The 19,465-nt window shown below is 37.8% G+C and overlaps 4 protein-coding genes across 4 annotated transcripts; 2 read left to right on the forward strand and 2 right to left on the reverse strand.

Moving 5' to 3' along the window:
- Positions 1-1,093: 1,093 nt before the first annotated feature.
- Positions 1,094-5,026, reverse strand: LOC140953415 (NADH-ubiquinone oxidoreductase subunit 8-like). Its single transcript, XM_073402898.1, has 6 exons — positions 4,946-5,026; positions 4,797-4,868; positions 4,623-4,718; positions 3,301-3,473; positions 2,691-2,819; positions 1,094-1,528 (listed from the first exon to the last, which is right to left on the reverse strand). Exons 1-6 carry the CDS (start codon positions 4,965-4,967, stop codon positions 1,397-1,399), a joined length of 624 nt encoding a protein of 207 aa, XP_073258999.1. The 5' UTR covers positions 4,968-5,026; the 3' UTR covers positions 1,094-1,396.
- Positions 5,027-5,038: 12 nt separating this feature from the next.
- On the forward strand, positions 5,039-9,984 carry LOC140953416 (transmembrane protein 17-like). Its single transcript, XM_073402899.1, has 4 exons — positions 5,039-5,146; positions 5,252-5,355; positions 7,183-7,296; positions 8,871-9,984. Exons 1-4 carry the CDS (start codon positions 5,050-5,052, stop codon positions 9,153-9,155), a joined length of 600 nt encoding a protein of 199 aa, XP_073259000.1. The 5' UTR covers positions 5,039-5,049; the 3' UTR covers positions 9,156-9,984.
- Positions 9,926-11,023, reverse strand: LOC140953414 (uncharacterized). Its single transcript, XM_073402897.1, has one exon. The coding sequence runs from the start codon at positions 11,021-11,023 to the stop codon at positions 9,926-9,928; it is 1,098 nt and encodes a 365-aa protein (XP_073258998.1).
- Positions 11,024-11,094: 71 nt separating this feature from the next.
- Positions 11,095-16,575, forward strand: LOC140953413 (tektin-1-like). Its single transcript, XM_073402896.1, has 5 exons — positions 11,095-11,590; positions 11,708-11,778; positions 13,274-13,417; positions 14,295-14,517; positions 15,904-16,575. Exons 1-5 carry the CDS (start codon positions 11,177-11,179, stop codon positions 16,258-16,260), a joined length of 1,209 nt encoding a protein of 402 aa, XP_073258997.1. The 5' UTR covers positions 11,095-11,176; the 3' UTR covers positions 16,261-16,575.
- Positions 16,576-19,465: the final 2,890 nt, after the last annotated feature.

Here is a 19,465-nt window from a genome sequence, read left to right on the forward strand (position 1 = left end):
ATGTATGTAATAATAATAGAGATGCAATAATATTATTATTGGAGCCCTATTCACTGAAATATACTTACTATTAACTTGCTACAATTCAGTTTTTGTTTAGATAGCGCTCTTAAGAACTTCAGGGGTTTCAATAAGTATTGATGACCGATGAAACACATTGGGTACTTCGCTCAGAGAAGTCGGTTACTTTTTTTGCAAAAGAAGAAGCAACTATAACGTTTTAATAATGTCATAAACAAAAAATCTATTTTAACATCTAAATGAAAACGTAATTATGAAAAGTGTTCTAATTTACAAAGAGCCACTGGATTCATGGTACGCTTTAGGTAGTTGGTTATGTCTACACCATATTTCAGTCAATTTTCCACACCTTTTTATATAGATTTACCCAGAATTTGTTTACGTGCAAATGTACGTTATTGAATTATCGTCTTTTGTGTTAATTGCTTGAAGGAGTTGATTGTGTACCTGATAAATTGAAACTTGGATGAAAGCTATACTTTCTTGAATGAAAAATACACAATTTTGTCCAGCATGCTGGAAATTGCATTTTAGGGCTTGGAAATTTTAAAATTTTCTGGGGGTACATGCCCCCAGACCCTTCAGAAAAAGGGGACTAATGGCCCCTTGTTGATACTGTCACTTACTCTAATCAAACCTTCCAGCTACTTCAATTTTTTTTTAAACACCTGGAACTTCTGTTCCATTATCTTTAAACTTGATTCATTTTACTGTCCACTCCCTGGAAAGGGAGGTGTCCATCTTCACCAACAGGGATTAAAATCGATGGCGAGAGTTTGTCATTCTTTCCTAACAGCCAAGGGTGGTGGGCAATAAAGTAAAATTGTGCAAATCAGAGATAACAAGGAGGAGAGATTCTTTGCAGCTTCACCCCTTGCACCTTGAGCGTATTCACAATCTACCCTGACTGAAAAGAAAAACAAGAGACTGCCCACAGTATAAAAATAATGAAGGTTTGATTGCTAGAACTGTTGGGACCACAAGGTGGTGTCCTTTTATGGAAAGTTTTTACTACAAGAGGTTTAACAAAATATATTTTGTCAATACGTAAGAATAAAAAGCAAAATATAGATACAAACAGAAGATCTTTAAATTTATTTGCAAACACAGTTATTAAATGCTTCAAGATAACCCTCAGCATTAGTTGCTCAATATAACCTTTAAAATACCGAAAATCATCCACAACACTTATCAGTTCAATCTGACTCTAAGCTACAAGTTCCACTTATGTTCACTTATAAGTAGTAACATGTTCATCCACTACTATAATCATAGGTTTAAAACAATGTTACATCAATTTGCAGCTCATGCAAAATACAGAGCTATCGGTATTTTCAGTTAATTTACAAAATCGATTTTTGGTAAAACTTGTGCTTTATCTATAAAGAAAATCTGCCTGAAGATTTCCAGCTATTTCAGCTTCCCATCGGTCACCATTGTTCAGAAGTTTCTCTTTGTTGTATAACAGCTCCTGATGGGTTTCCGTAGCAAACTCAAAGTTGGGTCCCTGCAAAAGAACAATGAATGCAGGGCTGTCAAAAAGTTTTTAAGTCGCAGGCTGATAATGAATGGAAGGCGGATTTGGAACTCGCACCAAAGGAACAAGTTCTTGAGGGCTGAGGCATCTAGGGACATTTCTAAAATTTAGAGTCTTGGAAATGGCATTTCCAGGGGTATTCAAGAGGAATTTTCCAATGCGGACACCATGTTGATTTTTCAGAATACCCGCAAGACTAGGAATAATGCCGTTGAAATGTCCCAGGCATTCCACGACATTGTACAGTTCGAGCATTTCATGGATCTAAACTTGTTTAAATATGCATTCAATGTCATTCAAAACTGGGAAATGAATGCTTTACAATTCTATTCGATGGTGCCTATTTTTTGTCAGCAGTTATTTTAGAAGGAGATGAAAGTAGCCGGCTAAGGATGGCTAACTAGCTGGTGGTTTTGGCTGGCCACCAGCCCTTATTGACAGCCCTGTCATGGAACATTTAAGCAAATTTATAGTTCTTAATAGTAGTTTGGAGGGGCTTATATTCAGGGGTTTACAAACGTAAAGTCACAAAAGGTGTAACACTACCAATAGAATGAAAGACAACCAGAGGTACCACAGGGAATTTATTTCATGTGAACAAAAAGGTACTTTTACTATCTCTTACAAACCATCAAAAATTCAAAAGTTATGAAGCAAATTCATTCCTAACAAGAGATGAAAAAGCTGACATTCCATTAGTACTAGCCCTTGGATTCACTCTGATGAAGGGCCAGTATTCAAAATGTCAGCTTTCGGTCTCTATTTTTGGTGGTGAGTTAACATTTAAAGTGATTTTACTTGACCCAAGAAACAGACACAAACAACTGGTGCAAAATAGCAACAGGTAAACAAAAGAATACATAATAGTGCATAATAGTGCATAGTATTCTACTAGCTATTTCATGCGTTAGGTAAAATCACTCTAATAAAACTAAATATTTATAATAAAACTAAATATTAAATATTTGGTTTTCTTTAAGTGACAAATTTTGTGTTTCAATGTCCCACTGATGCACAACTCAATTTCTTTTAAGCTTTGACCCCTTTATTCCATTGATGCTGAATATTATCTCTTACTGGTTACTTTTGAGAGATTTAAGAAGCTTAGGATTGATTGGTTTCTTTCAAATACCTCCACTATAGCATCCACAGGACATGCCTCTTGACAAAAGCCACAATAAATGCACTTAGTCATGTCAATGTCATAGCGTGTTGTGCGGCGACTCCCATCAGCTCGAGGTTCTGCCTCAATGGTAATTGCCTATAAAGTACAGCAGAACAAAATAACAATGATGCAAGCTTAACCACGGTGCAAAGAAAGTCAGTTTTACAGCTTGCCATTTGGCAAGCTGTAGCTAGCATGTACTAGCCCGAGAAAAATTTGATGAGCAGGATTGATTACAGTTCTTCTGTAATTTGAATTCCCCCACAAAAAAATCACTCTCCGTCGGGCAAGTTAAGAACAGAATTCACCAGCCCGACAGCAAAATCCACCAGCCCCAGACTATCAGACACCATTTTCTTTACACGCTGTTAACATTTTCCTAAATAAGAAGAATTATAGACTCTGGTAAAAAAATATATTTACCAGCAAATTTTAACTACCAGTATTTTCTTTTATTTCCCAAACTGGAGTACTAGGAACATAAAATGATGTGATATTTTCCTACTTCACGTGAACACTTTTCCCGACATTCTATTTACAGTACTACAGTTCTTTTAAACAAATTCTAGTATCCCACCTGGGCAGGACAAATGGCTTCACACAGCTTACAAGCAATGCACCTCTCTTCTCCAGAAGGGTACCTCCTCAGGGCATGCTCTCCTCTGAAGCGGGGGCTGAGTGGTCCTTTCTCAAAAGGGTAATTGATGGTTGCTGGTTCTTGAAAAAATTTACTCAAAGTCATACCAAGACCTTTGAGGAAAAGAATATACTGCAAGTCACTGTTTGCTTGTAAGTGAAGTTTGACACCTTCATATCTGAGCATAGGTATAAAACAGAGTATCATCTGCACAGTTATTTCCATTAAAACATAGTCTTAGCACACATAACTTAATTGTTTTCAAGATATATATTATCAAAACCATGCTGGATTTTATTTCTTCTCAAAGATGATGTAACTTTGCAGGCGAACGAGACTTTCCCATACAAAATTCTTATACAGATCAGGTTCAAGACCTCGGGTACAGTTTCTCCCAATACGGACCTCCCAGCCGGTGAATAACATATATATATGTGAATGATTTATTAAATACACGTGTTTTTTTAACACTCCATTCATGTTCACTGTCTACCTGTAAGGAATTTGGTAGAATGGTGTGTGTAATGTAAGAGGTTACAAGGAAATTTTTTGACATAGTCCCACAGTGGAGTAAGGAAAACTCTGAATGATATCCCCTGGTACCTGATTTGATCACAATCAGAAGCTGGCTGGAATTAAATCGCATACATAAATACTAGATGATACCATTCAATCAAAATCAATGATCAATATCATCAATAATAGTCATAAAAATCAATAGCAATTAATTGATTGATATTGAAAATCAATAAAAGTCAAAGCCACAATCTTGAGTGATTTTCAGTTTTCATTGATTTACATTGATTTTATTGACTTTTATTGAAAACTAAAATGTCACTCATTGTGCTTTCTTTGAATGTGTTACTGTGTAACTCTCCCCGCTTCTTGGAAACAGAAAACACTTCCCCTTCCTTTACTTTAAAAGGACAGTGGTGATACCCCTTGACTGCACAGGAAATGGAAATTTCCACTGACATAGCGGCATTTAAGCAAATGCCTACCCAGGTTTTTACTGTTGCACTATCAGCTATTGATTATCAATAGCAATCAATGAAAATCAATAACGTCTAGACGCATTGGTGAGTGATAAACGATTTTTATTGATTGGCTAGGTCAATCAATATTAATCAATAGATTTTTATTGATTGTTATTGATGATATTGATTAAAATCAATGACTGATTTTATTTTATTGTTGTCGTCTGGATAAATATTACAGATGATTACTAAGCTTATGTAACACCTGAGATGATTGCAAAATACCTCGAAGCATCTCTGTGAGGAAGAGTGTCTGTGCATTCCGGTCTGTTGCACTGTGAAAATCCATCGGTATGTCTTGGTTCTCTCTTGAGATGTATTCTATCGACACAAACAAACTGTGATCAGATTTATGGTTCATTCATCCCACAAAAACTCGACTATGATATTTGTACTTACTGAATTTGAATTTGCTAGAAGAGACTGAGAGAGTCCTTACAGCCATGGAGTTCGGAACAGTAATCTTCCATGCTGAGGGAATATCAAGAAACAAAACTGTATAAAAAAAGCTGGCTAGATTACTTCAAAGTGGTCTATCATTTATTTACCCGTTCGCAAGAGGTGCGCCATCTTGTCTTGTCCACTGCAAGAGCGCAAGGATATGTTGGGATAGCACAGAGGTTACTAAGCACACTGGGAAGGGAAAACAAACATGGCGGAGACATTGAGAGCAGCATTTAACTCTGTAACTGAGACTGTTTTTCCCAATTCACGCGCGCTACGAAACATCCAAAGACGCCACATAACAAGTACTGTACCAACTTTATGCTAGTTCACCCAAGCCTAGGCTTATAGCAGCTTAATGAACCACACAAGCTCATAAGGATGTTTTCTGTTTCTTCTTTTATTTCCAGGGAATGAAATAGTTTCCAACCTAGCACTACAGATGTCTTTATACTTCAATGTATATTTTTCTCCCTTTTGGTATACGACCTGTATTGTTATGCTGGTGGCAAAGGTAAAACTAAAAGTATGGAAATTGAATTAACTCCCATGACGTTCCTAATTAATGCTTTTTATCATGGTCACAAATTCCTATGAGATATTGTTACTGGAATTGAAGAAGGTAACAAGAACTCAGAGAAAATGTGAGTAATTGTCAACCTCTTCCCAGGACAGATAGGAGAGAACCCAGGGAACGAGGATGATTAATTGTAAGAAAGTCTAACCGTGCTGAAACTGAAATAATTATCACAGAAGACATGCACACAACTGACATAATAATTTTTTGGGCACTTTTCCTGGTAAAATTGTGCTTACCAGTTGTTCGTTCCAAATTGTTTCCCTAAAAGTCATTTTGCTGCAAAATGAAGTCGATTCGCTGCAAAGTCATTTCACTGCATCATGTCCAGATGGTACTGAAATTGACTTTTTGTATAAATGCCTATAAAAGACACTTAAAATTAACTAAAAACAGGTAATACTAATGAGTTCATTACGTCCTCGCTGAGTTAATCTTCGAAAATTAATTTTTGCAGGGATACCGTTGTGGACTAATGATCTTGGGTTTTTCTTTGATTCAAACAATTTTTGTTGTTATAGGTAGATAAGGTAGATAATTAGATAACTGTTTATTGGTCATGATTTAAGTTTAAGTCGGTGGCTCTTAAAAGAGCCATTGGGTTTGTTTCTTACCTGTACTGTGCAATTTCGGACCAAAGTTTGAAACTACGAGAAGAAAAGAGACTTTGAAAGAATTATTCTACAAAAATATAATCAACATATACTCAAGGTATGAAGAGACTTAACTTTTATTATGAACAGAATTTACCCTAGTATGCAGTGAAATGAAAAATGTTTTGCAGCAAATCAACTTCATGATGCAGTGAAACGACTTTGCAACTTTGCAGCAAATTGGCTTTATTATGCAGTGAAACAACTTTGTAGCAAAGTGACCAGACACCAAAATTGCCATACAACCACATACATCTCCTATGCATGCAGCAATCTCATACTATTTCACACAAGTACCATGAATAGAGTTGAAACATGTTTGAATAATAAATGTATGGGACTTAGCAGAAATCTTACCAAATTAAGTTGTCTAACAGAAATGTGTAACCTTTGACTGTTCGAATCCCTCTTAAAATTCTTTGAATTGCTACTGATTTATGTAAAACATCAAGTGTGCAAACTTAACTTTGTATCAGAGGAATAGAAAGAGAAGAATTTAAGAAACAGGAATATAATATGTTTGTTATCTTTTAATCCCGAATTCTTATTCTTTTATTATTGCTCTGGAGAGTCAATGTTGTTTGAGGTTTTTTTCCCTGATCGTGGGGTAGCTGATGTTACTAGTTCACCAGGCCAAGGTCTCAGAGTTCTGGACTAGCACATATTTTTTGGCTGATCTTCAGCACCACTGTTGAAAATCTCATTCCCAGCTTTTGTTTCTTCCTGTCAACTATAAATAATTTGTTTTCTTGTAAGCAGACGACTTAAGCTAAAATTTAATTCACTGAAGAGGAAGTCATGAGAAACATTTTTGCTCAGTAAATCTTTTGAATCAATTTTGTCTAACACAAGATTTCGTCAGCCCAAGTAATTAGATTAGCAGATTTTCAAGTACTGTTTCTACAGATTTTAGTGGAGCTGTTCTACACTTTTTCTGGAGAGGCCTTTGCCTATTGAACAAGTCAGCAGCAAACGTTACTGGCCCCAGCAGGAAAATTTGTTGGTCCCATACCAGACAACCAGACAGGTTATTTTTTCAAGCCTTGCACTAATTTTTTTTTTGTTATAAAGATGATGCATGCATGTTGATATGCAATTTTGGTCTTTTTAGTATTCAAAGCTTGACTCAGTTTACAAGTTCATAACGATAGTCATCTATATCACCATGGCGGTTTTGGAAATAGCCAGACTTTATCTGGGATATGCTGGAAATCTTCAGGAAAAGGTGAGTCAAACACCTCAACTTTGCTGTGCTTTGACTTAAGGTTTTATACCTGGGAATGTTACTGTCCATTGAAGTGGCTATAGTAAATAAATAAATTTTTAAAATTAAATAACGATTTCAAGGTAGCACATCCACATAGTAGTTCTTCGTCTACTTTATTCCTGGTCGAATTGGAATTTGGAAATGTTGGTTTTTGAGGAGAGGAGAAAACCTAGTACCCGGACAAAAACCTCTCAGAGCAAGGGAGACAACCAACAACAAACTCAACCCACATGTGGCGTCGACACCAGGATTTGAACTGGGGCCACATTGGTGGGAGGCGAGTGCTCTCACCACTGTGCCACCTTTGCTCCCCAAGGTTGTACCTGGTTGTAGCACCTGGTTGTTCAAAACTTGGATGGTACTATCCACTAGATAACCATCTGGTGGATAAGTATTAGGAAAACCAATATGCATTATTATTCACTGGCGAAAACTTTGTCGCACCACCTGCCATTTGAATTATGGGTCCAAGTAGGGAAAACAGCAATTGATGGGTTAGAAAATGGAAGAAATTTGCTTAAATGATTAGCAAGTCTGCAATTTTACAATAGGTTTGTGCAACTGCTTATAGTAAAATAAACACTGACCAGTCACTATCAGCTGTTGTTTAAAGAAACACATCCAAAACTAACCATAAACATGGAAGGAAGTACCATGCTTAAGCAAGGGCTGAAATTTAACCTAGATTTCTTTCTTTCTTTCTTATTACCGTAAAAACTCATGTATAAGCCGCACTCATGTATAAGCCGCACCCCCAACTTTCAAGCATGATTTTGAAAAAAAAAAAAAACCAAAAATGCGCTTTTGTAAAAAAGGTGATCGTTTGTTCGCGCATCACCAGTGTTCAATGTTCAACAACTGTTGTAGTTGCTTGAAAAGCTTGTTGCTAAACGAGAGTTTAACAACCCAATGGACAAACACGCAGTGAAAGTAGTGAAGGACGACGAAACGGTCGGCCATTTGCCTCGCGAATTCTCTCGAACAGCGTGGTATTTTCTTGCACGTAGTGGGGAAATCAGCGTTGAAGTGATCGGTCGCAGACGACACTGTAAGCAGCTGTGCGGAGGAATGGAGATTCCGTGCCAGTTAGAGTTTAACTGCTCAAACAAAGCGCAGATGAAACGCTTAAAAGAACTACTGGCGAGCAAGATTCAGGTATAGAACCTGAAGATGCAAACAAACGGCTCCTTTAGGAGCCACCACTTCTACTGAAAGCAATGATCAACGACAGGTTTCAATATGTTTAATCTTTATTTACTGAAGGTTTTCAGTTCAATTTGTGACCCCTACAAGCCAGTTTACTCCGTTTGAGAGCAATGGTCTCGTGTATAAGCCGCACCCGTGATTTTTGACTCAAAATTTCGACAAAAAGGTGCGGCTTATACACGAGTTGTTACGGTAATTTGTTTTAAGACATCCCATTTGTGACTAACTCTCCTTGGTAATTTACCACTCCTAGCCAATTTTTGGGTGGTTATTTAAGAGAAGTTTGATTGATCTTTATTACAAAACTTTTTTTAAACTTTCATCAGGTACCTGAATTGGCTGGCTTTTGGATAATCACCCTTGTTTTACAACTTCCACTTACACTGATGTTGTTGCTGAATGAAAGCATGTTGATTATGCCAATGGAGAGAGCTGTCAACATCATAATGACCTTGTTTGTTCTATTTGAGACAATCCAAGGATACAGAGTGTTAAGAATAATGATTGGTCACCAAATCTCTAAATTTCATGTGCAGCAGTTTGATGACTTGACTGAACTGCAAGAGCTGCAGGAACAAGATGTGGAAGAGGTGGGATTTAGGCCACAGTAAACTGCAAAAGACTTCAAAAATCAATACTATATTATATTTAAAACAAAACAAAACAGAAACAACTGACAATATATCTTAAAATTGTCATTAAAATAGTATTTCTAATGTACTTTTATACTACAAGGCCAACTTTAAGTTAAAGTACTGTACATACTAAATCCAGTTAAATTAATGTAAATTCCAAACCTGATGTACTAGTGTGATTTTGCTACCCTGCAGTTCTGCTCATGAAAACCGAAGCCAAGAGTTCAATGAAAAATCTCATATTTCATAGGCAACCTTATGCATTTAGCTACACAAAAGGGATGGCTGATTTGTTGATATGTCTTACAAAGAGCTTGTAAATTATTAAAAAGATTTTTTACAAAGTCATTTCTTTTACAAGAGAGTCTACAGTATTTATTATATTATTTGTATTTAATGTAAAAAGATAGAATCATGGCCTTATAACAATATATGATGTAAAATTGAACATTATTTTCTAAGTGATGTAATATTATGACACTTTTTAGTCAGTAAAGAAGGTAAAAAAAGAGCATTTAAGTGAGTGCTATTAACAGAGTTCAATTAAATTCTACACTGCTTGCACAATGCAGAATGCCTTTTCTTTTTAAAAATTATATCCACCAAGTTGTTTATCAAGTTGAAGCAGTCACAAGCCCATCCTTCTTGTCCCAGTTATTTTCCTTTTAGATTATTTAGCAAGAGGGATTATTTCAAGAGAAAAACAGACTGCAAGAACTTACTACATTATTTGCAATTTTAACAGACTACACTGTATCTGTTCGGATCAGTCTTGAATAAAGTACATGAGCTACACCTGATACAAGGCTTGTATTAACTAGCTCCAGAATAACCTGGATAATACTGTTTACATTTTCCCCATCCTTGTTTCCCATCCAGTGTAACAACAACAGCCTCATACAGTCTGGGAAGAGTTCTTTAACAAGCAGTGAAGATGGTGGGAGGTTGTTGATTGATGTGATATGTCTTTTCTTGAACTCAGTAACTCTTTCATTTATCTCCAATTGGAATTTGTACAATTCATCACCAAGGATCTTGCTAATTGCTGAAAGCATCCCAGATGATCTGCTACGACCTTCTGACTGTTGAGCTTCAAACTCTCTCAAAATTCTCATTGTAGTTTCTGCAAGAGCATCAAATTCAGATTGGTGTTCATGTTTATAAAGTCTTTGTATCTCCTCAATACACTGTTTCCCTATTGGTGTTATACAAGAACCCTTTCCTTTCCCTTTCTGAAAAGAATTTACAGCAAGAGTATAAGGTTCTGAAGTTTGAGTGTATCTGCTTTCTGTAAAGCGAAAATTGTTTTTCCCATCGTCATTTGAGTCAGATGTGTTTATTACACTCGTATCTTCTGCTTCCTCGGCATTATTCATACGTGCTTGTTCAGAAATTCCCACAAAGCTTGAAGTCTCAAACCTAAAAAGGTTGATTTCTCGTTGAAAGAGGGGATCTGAAAATCTCTCCTTCCACAAGGGAAAAAGTTGTGACAGGCATGCTAGTTGTTCTTTGCGGTTATAGTACTCAAAGCAGACTCTAAAAAGTCCTTGAATAGAGTAGAACCAAATACCACGAGAAGAACCATGTACTCCCTGTAATCGCACAGAGACTGGAAAATTGACCTTGACAGCCAACCCTTCCTTTGCGAATTTTGCATGCATTCTGGGCAAATTAGAGACAGCTTTGGAACACCCAGACAAAACATCAGCGCCTAAAAACAAGGGAATGATGTCATACGACAGCTGTGGGTTTACATTCGTCTCAGCAGAAGGATTCCATTCCAGGAATCGCAATCTTCTTTTGCAAATTTGAAGCTCTTTCGGATGTATGCAGTCGGCCGCCATCTTGGTTTTTGTGTGTAACCGCTGAATCTGAAGGCGCAAATTAATTTTCTTTCGTTGCTAGGAAACTGTTGTTTGTTTTACACCCCTCGCAACAAGAACACTGAAAGCAAGATTGTGTCATTGTGATCGGGCAGTTCACCGAAAGAGAGTAAGATGGCCAGATTAGTACAACCTCCTCCGAAATACACTCCAGAAGAATGGCATGCCTCAAACCATCTACAGTATTTTAATGCTGAACACGAGCGAGCAGCAGCTGAAAGGCTTCGAGATGAAAGCTTTCGGCTTGCCCATGAAACAGAAGTACGAACAAGACAGACCCAACTAGACGTAAACAAGAAGCTTGAACAACGAATCACAGATATAAATTTCTGGAAATCGGAGTTGGATCAAAAGCAGGAGGAAACAGAAGATGAAATCTCGACTATGCTTCGGTTTAAGGCAAGACTAGAGCGAGCTTTAGCCGACACAGAATTGCCGCTAATGATCGCCCAACAATGTCTTGCGAACCGGGAAAGGAGAATGAAGGTGGATCTTGTCCACGACAATGTAGAAATGCAGCTCTTAAAGGTACTACCGCTTGTCTTTTTGTTCTGCTAATAGTCTCCGTTTCTTCACTGAAAATACTGGAGATTTTTTAATCAAGAATTTCCCAATAATTTCTTTTCTCTTGACCATTTTACATAGGAAGTAGAAGTCATTGAAGGCGTCCAAGCTTTATTGCAGAGGACTCTCGAACAAGCCACAGAGCAAATTAGGTGAGGCTGCAGAGTGATTTTTTTTATTTTAAAAAGCTAGAGGGAAGTGCTTTTTAAGGAAAAAACTTTGTGATGAGATCAGAAGTGACTTATTTGGTTAAATATTTGTTTTCTTTTCCGGAAAGTGAATGATTAAGGAAATGTTTGGTCACCAAGCAAGCTGATCTGCCCACAAATTGGATAATAAAGCTACAACCAGTTGCAAAAGTACTTGAGACACTGTACCGTATTTTGGCATAAATGGCCTGTCCATGATTTTGTGCTTGTGATCCCCCCTCCACCCCTTATCAAAGTTGCTAGCAATACAAGACCATACTCAAAACTTGGAGGAACAACTTTGAATGGGAGGGAGGAGGGAGGTCAGTATTATATTTTACAGACCTGTGACCAGGAGCGATTTGAAGCAAGAAAGGTCGTTTTTCCCGGGGGAGTGTCTCATCATTTTTGTAACTGGTTGTAGCGTTTTTTCCCCTCCTCAAACGTTTATGAAACAGGATCTCTCACAACAGGTTTAGCCACAGGCAGACGAGTAACATCAATGACAATGAAACAATTTTGTGTCATTTGTGTTGTTGTTATGGTTTGTGTCGAGCTTTCATGAAATAGCCCACAGACTCAAACCTGTTACAGTTAAACCTCTGCGTCCATTAAGTGGCCACCCTCAGGGACCGGCAAGTGGCTGCTCCATGGAGGTTGGCCACTCAATTGAGGTTTGTCATAAACCGGGTCATGAATTAGCGTTATCTTTAGCAGAAACATCACTAAATTTTAAAGCAAACATGCGCTCGATGGGGCCAGCATTACTGGTTCACAATCAGTCGTCATTTTTTATTGTGGACTATTTTCCTTCATCATATTCTTAAAGTAAAGCCAACCATAGTCTGTCAATTGCTTGATGGCCACTAATGGAGGTGACAACAATGGGAAAACTCTTATTGGGACAGCAAAAAGGGGGGCCGCTGTCGTTTAATAGAGTTGGCCTCTTAATAGAAGTTTAATTTCCAATTCTTTTCAACAATAATTTTAGGACTTTGATAACTGGCCACTAAATGGAGGGTGGCTGGTTAATGGAGGTTGAACGTTGTTATGTTTGAAGAGGTAGTATGGTCTCTGACTGCATACCCTTGTGAAAACCTGGATGAGGATCCATTTATACCCTATCAACTACAACAAAAAGAGAGACTCCCAAAGATGCTGAGACCTAGTACCCCCTGTTTTAATAGGCTCTGTGATTATCTTTTGAAAACACTGGAAACCACCCTGGACTCTACACCTGTTGGGAATCTCTGTTCCTGTTATAATATACATAAACTGATCAACCATAAAGAGAATCCGACGGAACTGTCTTAAAGGAAAGGGGAGTCAATCTGCTCATGTACCGAGGAATTTGTGTCCCAGCTGGGCTTTTTTTCCTTAAATTAGTTTTACCTTACCATTTTTAAAGAGTTACTTCAATGATTAATTTTTCTTGTTTAACTTTTTTCCTGCAAAACAGGCTTTTAAGATCAGCCAAATATTATCTAGAAAAAGACAGAAAGGATAAATTCAAGGCCCATGGTATCGACAATACGTGTGCTTCACTAGAGAACACTTCTCCTGGACTACGATTTTCCAAGGATGCAGTGAAAGTTGAAAAAAAGTAAGGTGGTATTGACTTTAGGGCTGTCTGTATATTGATATTGAGAAGGACTTTTGCCTTAAAGTTTTTAAAGTTACCTTGAGCTTGTTGGTTTGGATTAGAAAGCTACTGAGTCAGTAATTTAATTACTGTTTCAGGGCTCGAAGTAATTTTTGAATGGGAGGCCAGACACAAGACTGGCTGAAGAAATGTTTGCTTGTCAAAGTTTCATTTCTGACCAGTCAAAATATATTGGGAAAAAAGTTAACTAATCCTTGTGAAATTTTCTATCTGTATTTTTACAAAGAGACAAAAGCTTAGATATTTTACAGGTGAGGACTCAGGTTTGATTCTGTTTGTTCAAGAATGAGAGTGTGCATTGCTGGTCAACATGACTGGCGAGTGAAATTTTTGGCCAGACATTAGTTACCATTCTGTCTCGACATAGTCTGTTCATAGGCCGTTATTTTGAGCTCGGTAGTGATGTAACAAAATATATCAGCACCAAAATCCTGGGGAGGTGAGAATGGGGCCTCAGAGTTCTGAACTAGAGGTTCAGGGACAGGGTTTCAAACCTTTAGTTCATGTAACACCCTGCCCAAATATTGATTAAGAAGGCCTCACCCCCTAGGGTTGAAATAAGCTGCGGATGTGAATTTAAGAAGTTGTACCCTTAGCTTATCATAATATGGATGTTGTGTCTTTAGAAATTTATACACTGTTAAAGCACTGATGATCACAAGAGTGTTAATTTCACAGCTAAGAGTATATATTTTTAATATTTTGTCTTATTGTCTTGCGTGCATAATGGCGATAATGACTTAAGCTGTCAAAGTCAAAGTGATTGATAAACTAAGATTTTTTGAAAGTCCTGACAGGTTTGTTGTGTCATTTTCAGTTCTGTAGCACCAGATGAATGGGAAGATTTTTCAAACAAGAACATTCTTAAGGCAGAGCGTGAGAAGAACTCAGCCATCAATCTACGCAGTATAATAGATGGTATACTGATGCAGACATTGAGTGATCTTCAGGCCCAGTGTGAAGCTGTCAATCTTGCTTTCCAGAAGCGCATTGAAGAAACTAGTGAGGCGAAGACAAAATTAGAGGAACATTTAGAAAAGGTAGGTCTTGGATATCATTTTCTTTTAAGGTGCTTTTGGCTCTAGGAAGAGATCAAAATACTGGGTCTTCAGATTAACATTCTACTTCTTTTCTACATTATTTTGTGGGTACATTCTGCCATTCCACCTCCTTTTAACATAAAAACACTGCACATGCTTGCCACACGCAAGTTCTTTTCCAAACAAAAAATCTTCAAAACAGGGGTGGATCCAAAACTTCAGAAAGGGGTGGCCAGGACACTTGCCGGGTATATAGGTACTTTTTATTTTACAAAATAACTCAAAATTTTACAGGAAAAGGGGTGGCTGCAGTCCGCTCGGCCAAACCCTAAATCTGTCCAAGCAAACTACATCATACCATTAAAATTCTCAAATAATACTTTCTAAGATTTTAAAACTTTTCCCCTCCTTTTACCAAACCTTAGATGGATGACTTAAAAAGAAGACTCAGGTTTCCTTGTGTCTTCAAAAAGGAGATTGCAACAGCACTAGATTATTATTGTTTGTTCTGGCTTCTCTGTCAAGTGTTGAAAATATAGACAGGAAAAAGCTCCTGGTGGTTTCTTTGTGTATAGTGAATGATGTGATCAGGGTTAATTAAAACATTTCTGAAAAGTATAATGAACAATATCCATACTGCAATACAATAGCTAAGCAACAATATTATTTTTTTATTACAGTAAGAAAAACCCATAGCTTCAGACAGTGTTCATTAAATGATGTGAAGATCACATGCAAAATAATCGGCCGTTTGAAGCAAAATAAAAATCAGCTTAGGCATTTTGGTCCTCATTCCTTGAAATTACATCGGGTTGCTGTAGTAGCAAAATTAGTGAGTTTACGCAACAGGACGGCAGGAAGAAGAGGACTGCAAAATGCTCGCTTGTGACAAACATGACAGGGTTATTACTTACGTGTTTTGTCGTTATCTTTACTTAACATTTTATGTTTTCTGGTCTTTTACAACAAGATCAGTTTAAAGGAAAGCGAAGTTTGGCAAAAAGATATTTCAAAACAAAATTATTGTCACGCTTGTCACACAAGGTTTGCCGTCTTCTTACCTCTCCCGTCCTGTTGCGTAAGTTCACTATTTCTGGATCTCAGCAACCCAGTCCTACAAATATGGTAAGAAAAAAACGAAAAGAATGACGTGTGCAACTTTCCTTTGCATTATTGCACTCTGGAACAAAATAGTAGCTCATACTTTTCTTTCATCATTCAACAATGCTAATGGCCTCTTTCAAGAAATATTTTTGACATGCATTGGCAAATTTTGCTACCATGGTAATGTGATGTCACACTTCTCCCCTCTATTGTGCTATACAATGTAAGTACTATGAAATTCAGCTTGCAGTCACTAAGCAAATTTTTTCATTGAATGACCAGGTCATGGAGGAAATTGCTGCCATGGAGCAGAACATCGCAATGCTTAAGAAAGCCATAGCTAATAAAGAGGCCCCCATGAAAGTCTCACAGACACGCCTGGACAACAGAACCTTTAGACCTAATGTGGAGCTGTGCAGAGATCGTGTGCAGTATCGCCTGATAGAAGAAGTCTTTGAAATCTCAACCAACATTGAAAGGTTACAGGAGAAGCTTGCTAATGCTGAGGCATCGCTCAAGGGACTTATCAGAAAGCAGCTTTCATTGGAGGAAGACATCGAAGTGAAAGCCAATAGTTTGTTTATTGACCAAGATCAGTGCATGGAACTCCGCAAACAGATTAATCATGTTCCACATTAATGAAGTAATTCAGAAGAATAGCAATTTACTGAAGTCTTTAAGTCTAAGTTGGGTCTCAGAATTTTGTAATAATTTAATTTGCAAGTAAAACTGTTTGAGCTGGGTTTTTAATCTGTTCTTTTATCATCCTTGTGTTGGTTGCTTTTGCTTTGAAAACATTTTGGAAACTTTTTTTGTTTTGAACCTGATTATGTATAGCCACTCTAATGTCAAAATAATTTTAATCTTTTGAAGGCTATTAGCTTAATCTTTAGGAAGCACAAAAAATGTCGGGTAAAAAGCTCTGTAGTAATATTCCTAAGACAATATTATTTACAATTATTACTGTATTCTGTAAATAATGTACCATGTAAAATAAACTCCTCTCAATAAACATTACAAGCTTATTGTAACAAAAATAATATTTCCTTTTGTTAGTTTTACCGCTGTATCCATTTACTGGTTTTTTTTTTAAACCTTAGCTAACAGTAAAGCCAACTAACAATTAGTATGTGAAATATCTTAGGGTCAAGTGAAATTGGTTGTAATTCAATCAGTTTCATTGGTAGAGAGCCGAGTGAGCTTTCTTTGTATTGAGATTCGACAGCTTAGATCCCTGTTGAAGGACCCCTGAAGTATCCAGCTGATTTTTCGTATGATAAAGAGTGTATTTGAAAACAGGCTCCTTTGAAATGCTTTACTTCAAAATGACATTCCCTTTTGCACATATGGACCTCAGAATGCTCCAAGTTGGCAGGGAACCATGATTTGGATGTTTGAGCGATTCTTCTTTAAAGTCACAGTCGAACTTGAAAACGTTGGATAACTTTAAAAATGTTCAGTTCCCTACAAGACAGGCCGGGGCAATTCACACACATGACGATTTCGACATATCTGATCCTAGCAGTACGTAGGACCCATGTCATACCATCCTCGGAGACCCAGGGGCGGTCAGTCGGGCCGGGAGAAATAGCGCGACAAAAGTTTTCAAGTACAGGCGGAAAAGCCCCTGAGTACCGACTCTCACCGGACCATTTCCAAACGGTCAAGCGAATGCTGGCTCCTGATTGGGCACAAAAAATGCTTTGTATTATTGTGCCCAATCGGCGAACAGCATCTCCTGAGTTCTTTTCGTGAGTTCGTACACGACGGCTATTATTTCGCCACAGTTGCCCGGTTCGTTCACCAAGCTTTCCTATGACCAGAAACAAAGGAACTACCGATGAGTCGAAAAACGTTTCGGATGCTATCAGCAGGAGTCGATTTGCACTGAGAAAATTCTGTTTCTGACGGATCACAATGTATCGTAAATATTAGGAAGTTCAAGATGAAGCGGCGACGAGAAAGTAAAAAAAGCAATAGCTTGACAAGGCAACACAACAACTTTGCACGTGCATCACCCTTTTTGCATATATTTCTTTGCCGTCACTGCACGACTACCACGTGAAAATGCCTAATTTCACACGTTTTGTGAAGGACGTAAACAAGCAATGACAAAATTTTCTTTCTCTTTATGAACTTGGATATGGTTGATAGAAATTTAATTCCAGAAGATTTCGCTTGCATTTGACAAAGTAAGTGAGTTGGAATAGTCTAATCACGATAGAGACTGAAAAAATGTGAGTTCACTCTTCATGCGACGTTTTCGTGGTTGTTATGTATCGGTCAAATCGAAGCTTCAACATGCCCCCTCCGGGCAAACCCCCGGGCATTTGACTTTTTTGAAAATTATTGTTCAAATTCCCCCCTACCCGGGCAAAAATGCCGTTCAAATGCCCCACACTAGGGTCCATTCAGGTGATCAAATGCCCCCACCCCGGGGACATTTCACAGGCACAAAAATGACAGAAAGACGGTGGAAACGCCTTCAGTTGTCGAACAAAATCTTTATAAATCTAACAAAAACTGAGAAACACTGTTAGCCTATTTACTACGAACAAACGTCTCATGCAAAGCAGCGGAAATCGCTGCTACAAGGTATTAAACTGATCGAATGCTCAGCTTTTTTTCGTGATGCAACATACAAAGCGTTCTATAAAAAAAGATCCCACCTATTGAGATTACTACATCATGACCATTCACTGACATGCATCATCGCTCACGTTATTAATTAACATACTTGCAGTAGGTCATAGTAGTTGACCTGAGCTTTTTATTTTATGTTGTTGTATTGAATCGCCGTTATAGGTATTGTATTTCATTGTAAACACAACAATAAAATACATTCATACATTCAAAGCCTGAATCCAATATTAAAAATTTCAAACTTTAAATACTTCAAATACGGCACAAAGCTTGTTTAAGCCCTTTCCTCGTAACCAACTGGCCACAAAGGCACAGTCTTTTCCACGAAAATCCTCTAACACCGCGTCCCCCATGATAGCTCGCCACGCCAAAGATTTAACATGAAATCGAGGGTGAAGTTCAAATCCCCCACCCCTAAAGCATGGGGATCAAATTCCCCACCCCCTGGAAGACTCTGATGATCAAATTCCCTCCTCCCCGGGACGGCAAAGGTGTCAAATGCCCGGGATATGCCCGGGGGGGGCATGTTGAAGCTTCGATTTGACCGATACATTAGCTGTCGCGGCATAAATTTAATAAGAAGGCGTGATCGATGCAAGCGTAAATACCTGTTGTAAGCTCGTCAAGCTTGTATTTTTGGAAAAGCGTCTTTAGTTTTCGTGTGGAAAGTGGTTGTCTTTACACTAGGCTGTTAAGTAAGACTTAAGAGATGCTAAGTTTTACTCAACCAAAATTGCGCGTGCGAAGGCCTAAGCAAAATCTCAAGTAACTTTGCTTTGCATCTCATTAAAACCGACTTAGCAAACTTGCGGTTTCCAAGCTTTCAGAAAGGCGAAGCATGTCAATCAATCTTAATTACGTTGCGTGGGAAAACTGAAGTAAAAAGGATAGGTTGTGTGTGAAGCTTTCTTTTACTTGAAGAATTTAAAATTTACTTGTCTTGAAATATTTGTTAGCTTATTTAGGCTCTAGTGTAAAGACTACCAGTATTTTGAAATGCAGCGTTTATATCAAACTGAAAGATTCCTGATTGCGTGCATTTCTTTGGTGTATGAGCGCGAGCCAGACAAGCCGTAATTGAGTCAATAGCCGTCGTGTACGAACTCACGAAAAGAACTCAGGAGATGCTGTTCGCCGATTGGGCACAATAATACAAAGCATTTTTTGTGCCCAATCAGGAGCCAGCATTCGCTTGACCGTT

Source organism: Porites lutea, chromosome 11 (genome assembly GCF_958299795.1).
Source record: "Porites lutea chromosome 11, jaPorLute2.1, whole genome shotgun sequence".
In the NCBI taxonomy this organism is placed as follows: domain Eukaryota; kingdom Metazoa; phylum Cnidaria; class Anthozoa; order Scleractinia; family Poritidae; genus Porites; species Porites lutea.

Coding starts and splice junctions, on each gene's coding strand:
- LOC140953415 (XM_073402898.1), bottom strand. CDS start 4,967: ATGGCGCACCTCTTGCGAACGG. Junction 4,719..4,796: donor TTCTAGCAAATTCAAATTCA/GTAAGTACAAAT, acceptor TTGTGTCGATAG/AATACATCTCAAGAGAGAAC. Junction 1,529..2,690: donor CTGTGGATGCTATAGTGGAG/GTATTTGAAAGA, acceptor GTTCTTTTGCAG/GGACCCAACTTTGAGTTTGC.
- LOC140953416 (XM_073402899.1), top strand. CDS start 5,050: ATGGCGGAGACATTGAGAGCAGCATTTAACTCTGTAACTGAGACTGTT. Junction 5,356..7,182: donor TTGTTATGCTGGTGGCAAAG/GTAAAACTAAAA, acceptor TGGTCTTTTTAG/TATTCAAAGCTTGACTCAGT. Junction 7,297..8,870: donor CTGGAAATCTTCAGGAAAAG/GTGAGTCAAACA, acceptor AACTTTCATCAG/GTACCTGAATTGGCTGGCTT.
- LOC140953413 (XM_073402896.1), top strand. CDS start 11,177: ATGGCCAGATTAGTACAACCTCCTCCGAAATACACTCCAGAAGAATGG. Junction 11,779..13,273: donor CAAGCCACAGAGCAAATTAG/GTGAGGCTGCAG, acceptor CCTGCAAAACAG/GCTTTTAAGATCAGCCAAAT. Junction 13,418..14,294: donor GCAGTGAAAGTTGAAAAAAA/GTAAGGTGGTAT, acceptor TGTCATTTTCAG/TTCTGTAGCACCAGATGAAT.
- LOC140953414 (XM_073402897.1), bottom strand. CDS start 11,023: ATGGCGGCCGACTGCATACATCCGAAAGAGCTTCAAATTTGCAAAAGA.